Source organism: Oncorhynchus kisutch, linkage group LG5 (assembly GCF_002021735.2).
Source record: "Oncorhynchus kisutch isolate 150728-3 linkage group LG5, Okis_V2, whole genome shotgun sequence".
Classification (NCBI taxonomy): Eukaryota; Metazoa; Chordata; class Actinopteri; order Salmoniformes; family Salmonidae; genus Oncorhynchus; species Oncorhynchus kisutch.
Genome location: NC_034178.2, coordinates 15,169,578 through 15,183,454, shown reverse-complemented (window position 1 = coordinate 15,183,454; position 13,877 = coordinate 15,169,578). Strand labels below are relative to the sequence as shown.

Sequence of the window (13,877 nt, the reverse complement as noted above, 5' to 3'; positions counted from 1 at the left end):
ACCCTCAACTGGCCAATCAGGACGTGATCCACGGCGAAATATGGTTGCTTCAGGTTGTGTATTTATGGTCTTATGTATTGCCTTGGAATCAAATCTAATTCCAATGTTAGTCCATTTATAGTTTAAATGGCTTACAGAAACTAAATAACAAAATGTAGGCCTAACTTGAACACATTTGCAGTCCACATTGTTAAGTAATTGTATGTCTTCAACAGCATTCACACTGATATAGAGGCTAGGCCTACTGTAAATTGCATTATGGCTGAGCATGGACATGCCAAACGTTGTCAAACAAGATTAAATTCGTTTTTGATAAGGCCTAACAAATTCGAAACAAAACGAAACCAATTATCGTTCTGCCAAGGATGTATAATATTAAAACAATGCAGACGATGGAGGGTTTTACGCACATCCAAAATGTGGCCTGCTTGGCTAAAATAATGTGGCCCTGCCTATAATGCATAGCTAAAAAGTCGGCTCACTGTTTTAGTCCTCTCAAACATGATATATTTTTTTATTTTAAATACATTTTACCCCCTTTTCTCCACAATTTCGTAGTATCCAATTATTAGTAGTTACTATCTTGTCTCATCGCTACAACTCCCGTACGGGCTCGGGAGAGACGAAGGTCGAAAGTCATGCCTCCTTCGAAACAACCCAACCAAGCCGCACTGCATCCAACCCGGAAGCCAGCCACACCAATGTGTTGGAGGAAACACTGTGCACTCTGTGCACTCTCTGGTGGCACAGCTAGCACTGCGATGCAGTGCCCTAGACCACTACGCCACCTGGGAGGCCCAAACTTGATATTTGAATAAAGCTTTGGTGATTAACATTTATTTCCAAACGGTCTCAAGAGCCAATCCCTTTATCGACAGTCTTGAGTACTTTGCGATTGCATTGGGGAGACACAAAAAAAGCCTTAACCTCCCCTCTCAAATATCATAGGGAAAAAACATTAGTTTATGTTTCTAAATATGAAGAATACAGGCACCAAAAGCACATTAGGCTACTCTTACTCCATGTGTATATGGGCAGTGTAGATAGGCTGCGTTTCCGCTGTCAAAATTCATGCCATAACCAACTTTGTTTCTGCTAAAACCTTTGTTTGGACATAAATATCCCTATCAGCACTGCCTGAAATTAGCAGCACACACCTCAAATATTTCCACCCCGCCCATCTGAGCGCAAGCGTGCTGATATAAGACAGGTAAATTGCCGAACCCAGCGTTAAGGGCTGGAAAATGCCAATGCACCAGTTTTTACAGTAGCTTGCGAAAGTATTCACCCCCTTGGCATTTTTCCTATTTTGTTGCCTTACAACCTGGAATTAAAATATATTTTTTTGTGTAATTTGATTTACACAACATGCCTACCACTTTGAAGATGCTAAATATTTTTTATTGAAACAAACAAGAAATAAGACATCAAAACAGAACTTGTGCGTGCATAACTATTCACCCCACAAAGTCAATACTTTGTAGAGCCACCCTTTGCAGCAATTACAGCTGCAAGTCTCTTGGGGTATGTCTTTATAGGCTTTGCACATCTTACCACTGGGATTTTTGCCCATTCTTCAAGGCAAAACTGCTCCAGCTCCTTCAAGTTGGATGGCTTCCACTGGTGTACAGCGATCTTTAAGTCATACCACAGATTCTCAATTGGATTGAGGTCTGGGCTTTGACTAGGCCATTCCAAGACATTTAAATGTTTCCCCTTTTTTATTTTTTTATTTTACCTTTATTTAACCAGGTAGGCAAGTTGAGAACAAGTTCTCATTTACAATTGCGACCTGGCCAAGATAAAGCAAAGCAGTTCGACAGATACGACACAGAGTTACACATGGAGTAAAACAGACATACAGTCAATAATACAGTATAAACAAGTCTATATACAATGTGAGCAAATGAGGTGGGAAGGGAGGTAAAGGCAAAAAGGCCATGGTGGCAAAGTAAATACAATATAGCAAGTAAAACACTGGAATGGTAGTTTTGCAATGGAAGAATGTGCAAAATAGAAATAAAAATAATGGGGTGCAATGGAGCAAAATAAATAAATAAATAAAATACAGTTGGGAAAGAGGTAGTTGTTTGGGCTAAATTATAGGTGGGCTATGTACAGGTGCAGTAATCTGTGAGCTGCTCTGACAGTTGGTGCTTAAAGCTAGGGAGGGAGATAAGTGTTTCCAGTTTCAGAGATTTTTGTAGTTCTTTCCAGTCATTGGCAGCAGAGAACTGGAAGGAGAGGCGGCCAAAGAAAGAATTGGTTCTGGGGGTGACTAGAGAGATATACCTGCTGCAGCGTGTGCCACAGGTGGGAGATGCTATGGTGACCAGCGAGCTGAGATAAGGGGGGACTTTGCCTAGCAGGGTCTTGTAGATGACATGGAGCCAGTGGGTTTGTCGACGAGTATGAAGCGAGGGCAAGCCAACGAGAGCGTACAGGTCGCAATGGTGGGTAGTATATGGGGCTTTGGTGACAAAACGGATTGCACTGTGATAGACTGCATCCAATTTGTTGAGTAGGGTATTGGAGGCTATTTTGTAAATGACATCGCCAAAGTCGAGGATTGGTAGGATGGTCAGTTTTACAAGGGTATGTTTGGCAGCATGAGTGAAGGATGCTTTGTTGCGAAATAGGAAGCCAATTCTAGATTTAACTTTGGATTGGAGATGTTTGATATGGGTCTGGAAGGAGAGTTTACAGTCTAACCAGACACCTAAGTATTTGTAGTTGTCCACGTATTCTAAGTCAGAGCCGTCCAAAGTAGTGATGTTGGACAGGCGGGTAGGTGCAGGTAGCGATCGGTTGAAGAGCATGCATTTAGTTTTACTTGTATTTAAGAGCAATTGGAGGCCACGGAAGGAGAGTTGTATGGCATTGAAGCTTGCCTGGAGGGTTGTTAACACAGTGTCCAAAGAAGGGCCGGAAGTATACAGAATGGTGTCGTCTGCGTAGAGGTGGATCAGAGACTCACCAGCTGCAAGAGCGACCTCATTGATGTATACAGAGAAGAGAGTCGGTCCAAGAATTGAACCCTGTGGCACCCCCATAGAGACTGCCAGAGGTCTGGACAGCAGACCCTCCGATTTGACACACTGAACTCTATCAGAGAAGTAGTTGGTAAACCAGGCGAGGCAATCATTTGAGAAACCAAGGCTGTCGAGTCTGCCGATGAGGATGTGGGGATTGACAGAGTCGAAAGCCTTGGCCAGATCAATGAATACGGCTGCACAGTAATGTTTCTTATCGATGGCGGTTAAGATATCGTTTAGGACCTTGAGCGTGGCTGAGGTGCACCCATGACCAGCTCTGAAACCAGATTGCATAGCAGAGAAGGTATGGTGAGAATCGAAATGGTCGGTAATCTGTTTGTTGACTTGGCTTTCGAAGACCTTAGAAAGGCACGGTAGGATAGATATAGGTCTGTAGCAGTTTGGGTCAAGAGTATCCCCCCCTTTGAAGAGGCGGATGACCGCAGCTGCTTTCCAATCTTTGGGAATCTCAGACGACACGAAAGAGAGGTTGAACAGGCTAGTAATAGGGGTGGCAACAATTTCTGCAGATAATTTTAGAAAGAAAGGGTCCAGATTGTCTAGCCCGGCTGATTTGTAGACCAATCAAGTGTTGTTTAGCAGTATGCGTAGGGTTATTGTCCTGCTGGAAGGTGAACCTCATCCCAATCTCAAATCTCTGGAAGACTGAAACAGGTGTCCCTCAAGAATTTTCCTGTATTTAGCACCACCCATCATTCCTTCCATTCTGAACAGTTTCCCAGTCCCTGCCGATGAATAACATCCCCACAGCATGATACTGTGACCACCATTCTTCACGGTGGGGATTGTGTTCTTGTGGTGATGGGAGATGTTGGGTTTGCTGTGGTGACATATTCTTTCAATTATTTTAATAATGGATTTAATGGTGCTCCGTGGGATGTTCAATGTTTCAGATATTTTTTTTATAACCAACTCTGATCTGTACTTCTCTACAACTTTGTCCCTGCCCTGTTTGGAAGGCTCATTGGTCTTCATGGTGCCGCTTGCTTGGTGGTGTCCCTTACCTAGTGGTGTTGCAGACTCTGGGGCCTTTCAGAACAGGTGTATATTTACTGAGATCATGTGACAGATCATTTGACACTTAGATTGCACACAGGTGGACTTTATTTAATTAATTATGTGACTTCTGAAGCTTATTGGTTGCACCAGATCTTATTTAGGGGCTTCATAGCAAAGGGGGTGAAAATATATACTCAGCAAAAAAAGTGTCAACTGCATTTATTTTCATCAAACTTAACATGTGTAAATATTTGTAGGAACATGACAAGATTCAACAACTGAGACATAAACTGAACAAGTTCCACAGACATGTGACTAACAGAATTGGAATAATGTGTCCCTGAACAAAGGGTGAGTGAAAAGTAACAGTCAGTATCTTGGTGTGGCCACCAGCTGCATTAAGTACTGCACTGCATCTCCTCCTCATGGACTGCACCAGATATGCCAGTTCTTGCTGTGAGATGTTACCCCACTCTTCCACCAAGGCACCTGCAAGTTCCAGGACATTTCTGGGGGGGAATGGCCCTAGCCCTCACCCTACGATCCAACATTTCTGTCTTGCATGAAATCACGCACAGAACGAGCAGTATGGCTGGTGGCATTGTCATGCTGGAGGGTCCTGTCAGGATGAGCCTGCAGGAAGGGTACCACATGAGGGAGGAGAACGTCTTCCCTGTAACACACAGCGTTGAGATTGCCTGCATTGACAAGCTCTGTCCGATGATGCTGTGACACCGCCCCAGACAATGACGGACCCTCCAACTCGATCCCGCTCCAGAGTATAGGGCTCGGTGTAACGCTCATTCCTTTGACGATAAATGCGAATCCGACTATCACCCCTGGTGAGACAAAACCGCGACTTGTCAGTGAAGAGCACTTTTTGCCATTCCTGTCTGGTCCAGCGACGGTAGGTTTGTGCTCATAGGCAACGTTGTTGCCGGTGATGTGTGGTGAGGACCTACCTTACAACAGGCCTACCATCCCTCAGTCCAGCCTCTCTCAGCCTATTGCCACCTTGTACCTGTCCCGCAGGTGTGATGTTCGGATGTACCGATCCTGTGCAGGTGTTACACATGGTCTGCCACTGCGAGGATGATCTGCTGTCTGTCCTGTCTCCCTGTGATGCTGTCTTAGGCGTCTCACAGTACAGACATTGCAATTTATTGCCCTGGCCACATCTGCATTCCTCATGCCTCCTTGCAGCATCCCTAAGGCACGTTCACGCAGATGAGCAGGGACCCTGCGTATCCTACTTTTGTGGTTTTTCAGAGTCAGTGAAAAGGCCTCTTTTGGGTCGTAATTGTCTATCGTCTGTAAGCTGTTAGTGTCTTAATAACTGTTCCACAGGTGCATGTACATTACACTTTTATGGTTCATTGAACAAGCATGGAAACAGTGTCTCTGGGATATATGGGACGGTAGCGTCCCACCTCGCCAACAGCCAGTGAAAGTGCAGGGTGCCAAATTCAAAACAACAAAAATCTCATAATTAAAATTCCTCAAGCATACAAGTATTTTACACCATTTTAAAGTTAAGATTCTCGTTAATCCAGCCACCGTGTCTGATTTCAAAAATGCTTTGCAGCAAATGCACCACAAACGATTGTTAGGTCACCACCAACTCACAGAAAACACACCCATTTATCCACAAAAAGCACAAATAGAGAGAAAATGAATCACTAACCTTTGATCTTCATCAGATGACACTCATAGGACTTTATGTTACACAATACATGTATGTTTTGTTTGATAAAGTGCATATTTACATAAAAAAAATCTCATTTTACATTGCCGCGTTACGTTCAGTAATTCTAAAACATGCAGTAATTGTGCAGAGAGCCACATCAATTCACAGAAATACTCATCATAAATGTTGATGAAAATACAAGTGTTATACATGGAATTAGAGATACTTCTCCTTAATGCAACCGCTGTGTCAGATTTAAAAAAACTTTACGTAAAAAGCAAACCATGTAATAATCTGAGTATAGCGTTCAGACAACAAAGCAGCCAAAAAGATATCCGCCATATTGTGTAGTCAACATTAGTCAGAAATAGCATTATAAATATTCACTGACCTTTGATCTTCATCAGAATGCACTCCCAGGAATCCCAGTTCCATGATAAATATTTGATTTGTTAGATAATGTCCATCATTTATGTCCAAATAGCTTCTTTTGTTAGCATGTTTGGTAAACAAATCCAAACATGCGTTCAGGTCCAGCCGAACGTCGGACGAAAAGTTAAAAGTTATATTACAGCCCGTAGAAACTTGTCAAACTAAGTATAGAATCAATCTTTAGGATGTTTTTATCATAAATGTTCAATAATGTTCCAACCGGAGAATTCCTATGTCTGTAGAAAAGCAATGGAACGAGAGCTAACTCTCGTGCACACACCACTTTTCCATTTTAAAATATTTTTTTGTCCTTTTTGTTTAATTTTACCCCTTTTTCTCCCCAATTTCGTGGTATCCAATTGTTTAGTAGCTAGTATCTTGTCTCATCGCTACAACTCCCGTACGGGATCGGGAGAGACGAAGGTTGAAAGTCATGCGTCCTCCGATACACAACCCAACCAAGACGCACTGCTTCTTAACACAGCGCGCATCCAACCCGGAAGCCAGCCGCACCAATGTGTCGGTGGAAACACCGTGCACCTGGCCACCTTGGTTAGCGCACACTGTGCCCTGCCTGCCACATTAGTCACTGGTGCGCGATGAGACAAGGACACCCCTACCGGGCAAGCCCTCCCTAACCCGGATGACGCTGGGCCAATTGTGCGTCGCCCCACGGACCTCCCGGTCGCGGCCGGTTACGACAGAGCCTGGGCGCGAACCTAGGGTCTCTGGTGGCACAGCTGGTGCTGCAGTACAGCGCCCTTAACCACTGCGCCAGCGCCCTTAACCACTGCGCCAGCGCCCTTAACCACTGCGCCAGCGCCCTTAACCACTGCGCCAGCGCCCTTAACCACTGCGCCAGCGCCCTTAACCACTGCGCCAGCGCCCTTAACCACTGCGCCAGCGCCCTTAACCACTGCGCCAGCGCCCTTAACCCACTGCGCCAGCGCCCTTAACCACTGCGCCAGCGCCCTTAACCACTGCGCCAGCGCCCTTAACCACTGCGCCAGCACTTTTCCATTTTTTTAAGATTATTTTTAAAACCAGTTGTTTTTTTCATTTCCCTTCACCAATTTGGACTATTTTTGTGTATGTTGATTACATGAAATCCAAATAAAATCAATTTTAAATTACAGGTTGTAATGCAACACAACAGGAAAAATGCCAAGGGGGATGAGTACTTTTGCAAGGCACTGTACATAATTAAATTGCCCACTAATGTGCATTTGACGCTAGTGCCACCTTAACGCCAGCCAAAAATAGAGCCCTACATCCTAAACTTCTCCAATTCTGGCTTTTTGTGCATTTGACCTGTTGGCCACAAAAAGGGGAAGCTAGAGTTGTGTGACCATCTCTCAGACAATACTGTTTAGTAGTGTTATTATTATTATTTTTAAACGACTAATTGACCAATGTCAGTTCAATTATTTTGAATTCTATTTTGTTCATAATTTTCCGTGAGCTAGATGCACACATTGCTGAGTTTCTCTAGAGATAAATCAGATCAAGCCTGAACTGTGTGATGTCGTTGGGAGTTGTAGTTTCCAACAGGCCAATATTCGACATAGTTTAGCTCAGAAAACGTGGTAATTAACTACAATGACCATAATGCATTGCGCGCCAACTTTTACACCTGCTACTGATCTGTAAAAGGGACAGAAGAATGTGCGATCAAGGGGATAGACTTGAAAATACATGAGCGAAGGGTTTGGTAGTTGGCATTCATCAAGTATGCCTTATTTACTTTGAAGAACTACTATGGTAGTGATTTTGTCAGACAGCATAGGCAGCAGCTCTATAGAGATCAGGTGACTTGGAATAAAATAATAAAGTCATCAAATGTAATAAACACAACTGAAATATTTTAGTAAAGATATATATATATATATATATGAATAAATTATGTGATAAGCAGTAATGGACAGTCAGTACCATCATGGGACTTTTTATTAATTGTTTTATTCTGTGTTACAGCATTCAACCCACAATGCATAGTGCATTTAATGTAAAAAAATATATTATCGAAACCGTAATCGAACTGAATCCGAACCTTATAAAAGCACTAATCGCTCAGCACTACTGTTTAGTAAAATGGCACAGATTTCAGATCATGTCCTGAACAAAAGATACCAGGAAGATGGTTTCCTATCTGTTCTCAGACCTGTGTTGCTATAGTGACGCTTCAGGAATGTGCCCACCACTCTCACGGAGTGGGGAGGGGGGAACTAGAAATGCGTCCCCCCCCACACGCCCCCAACACCACTTACACAAACACAACTACTGTAATTGGCTATTGTCATACATTTTGATAACCTGTTGTTAGGAAATAATAATGAGGTAAGTAAACAAAAACAACACACACAATGTGTTATCCTCTTCTCAACCATATTTCTGAATCTGTAAAGAGGAAACGGTGCAGCCATTTGGTGCTTCATAACCCAGTTTTGTCTTATGAAGGTTTGAGGAAGTTACGCTTTTGCTGCAGTTTACCGTATTCATATTAGCAGGTTGCAAAAGGTACCATTTCAACAATAACTGCTTTTCAGAAGTGTAAATCTATACCATTTAGCGGCTGCTTTGATCCAAAGTGACTCGGTCAGGCGTGCATACATTTTATGCATGGGTGGCCCCGGTAATCGAACCCACAAACCTGTCGTTGCAAGCGCCATGATCTACCAACTGAGCCATAAAGGACCATTAAAGTGTGTTTTTACCCAATAACCACCTGATCAGGTTCTTATCAGGCTCATGTCTCCATGTTTTCTTTGTGCCTACCAGAATGGGGAGGACTTCCTGGTTCGGACCCACCGCATGGAGTACTGTGACGGGGGCATCTTGGACCTGGATGACCTGCTTGCTGACCTGGTGGAGGACCGAGACAAGGTAAGGCCCAATGATGTCAACATTAATATACATCATGAAAATATCTACGTCTGGGTGGACAGGGGCAGGGTGAACTTGCCCCTAGACCTCTGGTCAGTTATGCGTTTTCCCCGCTAATGGTTAAGGTTATGAGTGTGGAAGTTGATCCTAGATCTGTACCTAGGGTACACTTCACCCCAGAGCAGGTGAACAGAGTAGTACAACTCGATGCCTGGTATTAACACAACACGCATGTAACCTCTCACAGGCGGGATTGGAGAAAGTGGTCATATGTCTCATTGCCTAAACACTTTTATCAAGTGTCATGAAGGGATGACAGCAAGATGCAGAAATTAGTTACTGGCTTTCAAACAGAGGCAAACAACCCATACCATGTACGTACATACAGTAATTTGTGAACTATGACTGTAGTGTGTGCTGACGACTCTGTGGACTTGCTTATCTGGTCTGGCCTGTCTGATAATGGTTGGTTGGTGCATGATGGATTGCGTCATACATCTCACTGAGAGGCAGGGTTTAGTTATAGTCACATGATGGATTGCGTCATACATCTCACTGAGAGGCAGGGTTTAGTTATAGTCACATGATGGATTGCGTCATACATCTCACTGAGAGGCAGGGTTTAGTTATAGTCGCTTAGTGTTTTGCAGTTCATCTTGTTCACGCTTTTTCTTTTTCACTCTGAAACAACTGAACCATGAGGGAAGGGAGTTCCTCAGATAGGGAGCAATGGTTCGGTGTGAGAGTCAGCGGATGGACAACCATTGTTAGTGTATCATGCCTTACCTGTGTGGTCTCCTTCACCTGCTGTGTACGCACGAACCCACACAAACTGCTCCACTTTCTAGGAAGAAAAAAAGATTTGGCATTATACATTCCTAAAATGTGCTAATAACGGCTTGTAAGCGGGAAGCAGAATAGAATGATAAATTACCAACACTTACTCAGCAAGAACGGAATACAGAATGAAAATGGAATATTCATAATTTATTCGGTGGCGGTGCTGTGTTCTGCAACAACCATTTATATTTAAACTTACTGGGCGAGTGGAACTCGCACTGTGCTTGTCCTGTGCCTCCAGGACTGAAACTAAAATTATAGTTAGTTCTGAATATTAAAGGGATAAATAATAGATGCTTGAACTCGGTTGTTAACTTTTAAAAAAAGAACTTCTCTTTCTTTTGTGATATGCTCTGTGGTCATTTTTGTCGATGTTAAAGTTTCAAGTTTTATTAGTTGTGTGTAGGGAATGCACATGGTCTACTCCGTCCAAGGAAATGCTTACTTGCAGGTTCCTTCTCGACAATGCAACAACAATAAGAAATAATGAAAGATAAGAATACAAACGATAAAGGAAATCTACAAGGTAGGTGAAGTGTGTTGCATCATTGTTTTTACAAGGCTTTGTTTATGAGTGAGTGGAGGGTTGGGGGCGATTTATTACGGCATAACCGAATGCCGGTAAAAGCTTGCAAGCGGGATAGCATAGCAAACATGCACTTGCTTTTCTGTTAAAAACACTCAAATCCTAATCCTAAACACTCAAATCCTAACTCAAATGAAATTAAGCTTGATTACATATGATTTATTTCTGTGACTGGATTTGTCCCAAATTGCACCCTATTGACCTATGTAGTGCACTACTATCGACAAGCCATCAGACTGCTGAACACTTGAACTGACCCCCTGTCTGATTCTCTGCTCCTTAGCATACATGCACTCACTCATACAAACAAGCGCACAAATGTACGCACACATGTACACTGAGTGGACAAAATATTATGAACATCTTTCTAATATTGAGTTACTCTCCCTTTTGCCCTCCGAATTCGCCAGGGCATGTGCTCCACAAGATGTTGGAAGCGTTCCACAGGGTTGCTGGCCGACGTTGACTCAAAGGCTTCCCACCGTTGTGTCAAGTTGGCTGGATGTCCTTTGGGTGGTGGACCATTCTTGATACACACGGGAAACTGTTGAGCATGAAAAATCCAGCAGCGTTGCAGTTCTTGACAGACTCAAACTGGTGCGCCCGGCACCTACTACCATGCTGCGTTCAAAGACACTTAAATCTTTTGTCTTGCCCATTCATTCGCTCTCTAAATGGCACACATACACAATCCATGTCTCAATGCTTAACAATCCTTTTTTAACCTGTCTCTACACTGATTTTGAAGTGGATTTAACAAGTGACATCAATAAGGGATCATAGCCTTCACCTGGGGCAATCTAAGTCATGGAAATTGCAGGTGTTCCTAATGTTCAGTAGGAGTACATTCATGCAACACACACATCACAGCTGCTGCAACCACACCCCACTCCTATTATACGGCTCAATTTATACACTTGCCCCCCCCCCCCCCCCGCCCCCTACCCAATACACGTGTAAATATTGGACTATAAATTCTGCTGCCATTTACTTTGGTTGTATTCTAATCTTTTATTATTTGTTATTGCAGTTACATTGTCGAGAAGGAACCTGCAAGTAAAGCATTTCGTTGGACGATGTATACCATCCATATCCCGTACATATGACTAATAAAACTGGGCCCTGGTCAAAAGTAATGCTCTATAAAGGAAATAGAGTGCAATTTGGAACGCAGCCCATGTCAATGGTTTATTAGAACTCCTCTCTGTGATGGGAAAAAAGTTTTTATCTTTATTGCTTTTGTCCTCTCATTCCCAGCAGCACTCCTCTCTCCATCAATGATCTATGAGGCGTCCGTTGTGAGACCGTCCACTGCACAGTATGTGTGCCGCGTTAGCCACGGATGTTAATGGTAGATAATGACCGTCTATTTGTCTGCTAGCGTAGCGACTAGCGAGCCCTTCACATCCGAGGCTCTCCTACCTGTGGAGCCGTGGGCAAGCAGGTTAGCATGGCGCTGTATGTGTGTAGCGTAGCTCCCGCTCCACTGGTGGTAGATGAGGGGCAGGAGTGATTTGATTACAGTACACACACACACACACGCCAGAGGCTCCATTAACCCCCCCAGTCAGGAACTCAGGCCAGAAGTCTCCTCATGAATATTCAGGCCTGCCTGATGAATGATGAGGGGAATGCAGAAAGAGGGAGGGAGGGAGGAGTGCGGCTCTATCTGTATATGTGACCCCCTGGAACAACAAGGGGCTGGAGCCACACCACAGAGGAGAGGGAGCTACCTGCTCAGTCGTTTAAATGCTTACATGTTTATCACCCATCCAACAATGTCCCACAGTTTATCTCTGTGTCTATAGTAACAGAAGCAGGGCCCTCCTAGGAGGCAGCTGGTGGTACCCATAAAGAATGACATTCTACATTCATTCTATTTCTATGGTGGTATCAAATTATATTTGTCACATGCGCCGAATACAACAGGTGTAGACCTTACAGTGAAATGCTTACTTACAAGCTCTTAACCAACAATGCAGTTTTAAGAAAAATATGTGTTTAGTGAAAAATAAGAAATAAAACTAAAAAAGAACTAAGCAGTAAAATAACAATATTGAGGATATATACAGGGGGTACAGGTACAGAGTCAATGTGCTGGGGCACCGGTTAGGTGAGGTAATTAAGGCAATATGTACATGTAGGCAGAGGTAAAGTGTCTATGCATGGATAATAAACAGAGATTACCAGCAGTGTAAAAATGGGGGTGAGGGGGACAATGCAAATAGTCCTGGTTGCCATTTGATTAGCTGTTCAGGAGTCTTATGGCTGTTAAGAAGCCTTTTGGAGCTAGACTTGGTGCTCCGGTACTGCTTGACACGCGGAATCAGAGAGAACAGTCTATGACTAGGGTGGCTGGTGTCTTTGACTATTTTTAGGGCCTTCCGCTGACACCGCCTGGTATAGAGGTCCTGGATGGCAGGAAGCTTGGTGGCCCAGTGATGTACTGGGCCGTACGCACTATCCTCTGTAGTGCCATGCGGTCAGATGCTGAGCAGTTGCCATACCAGGCGGTGATGCAACCAGTCAGGATGGTGCAGCTGTAGAACCTTTTGAGGTTCTGAGGACCCATGCCAGGTTTTGTCCTGCCCTCTTCATGTCTGTCTTGGTGTGCTTGGACCATGATAGTTTGTTGGTGATGTGGAAACCAAGGAACTTGAAGCTCTCAACCTGCTCAACTACAGCCCTGTCGATGAGAATGGGGGCGTGCTTGGTCCTCCTTTTCCTGTAGTCGACAATCATCTCCTTTTGTCTTGATAACGTTGAGGGAGAGGTTATTGTCCTGGCACCACACGGACAGATCTCTGACCTCCCTATACGCTGTCTCGTCATTGTTGTTTATCAGGCCTACCGCTGTTGTGTCATCGGCAAACGTAATGATGGTGTTGGAGTCGTGCCTGGCCATGAAGTCATGAGTGAACAGGGAGTGCAGGAGGGGACTGAGCACGCACCCTGAGGGGCCCCCTTGTTCAGGATCAGCGTGACAGATGTGTTGTTACCTACCCTTACCACCTGGGGGCAGCCTGTCAGGAAGTCCAGGATCCAGTTGCAGAGGGAGGTGTTTAGTCCCAGGGTCTTTAGCTTAGTGATGAGCTTTGAGGGCACTATGGTGTTGAACGCTGAGCTGTAGTCAGTGAATAGCATTCTCATATAGGTGTTCCTTTTGTCCAGGTGGGAAAGGGCAGTGTGTAGTGCGATTTGTAGATGGTTTTGGGTGGATTTTGGGTGGTGAAGTGGAGTGGGTCTAGGGTTTCTTGGATGTGGGCCATGGCAAGCCTTTCAAAGCACTTCATGGCTACATTTGTGAGTGCTACGGGTCAGTAATCATTTAGGCAGGTTACCGTAGTGTTCTTTGGCATAGGGACTATGGTTGTCTGCTTGAAACATGTTGATT

General features: G+C 44.1%; 1 protein-coding gene across 2 annotated transcripts in view; it reads left to right on the top strand.

The window, feature by feature from the left end:
- Nucleotides 1-13,877, top strand: part of pard3ba (par-3 family cell polarity regulator beta a) — a 178,789-nt gene that overhangs the window by 12,324 nt on the left and 152,588 nt on the right. For both annotated transcript variants that reach the window (XM_020482699.2, XM_031824564.1), the window contains one exon: nucleotides 8,953-9,057. In XM_020482699.2, coding sequence (XP_020338288.1) covers nucleotides 8,953-9,057 — 105 coding nt within the window. The remainder of the gene's footprint in view (nucleotides 1-8,952; nucleotides 9,058-13,877) is intronic.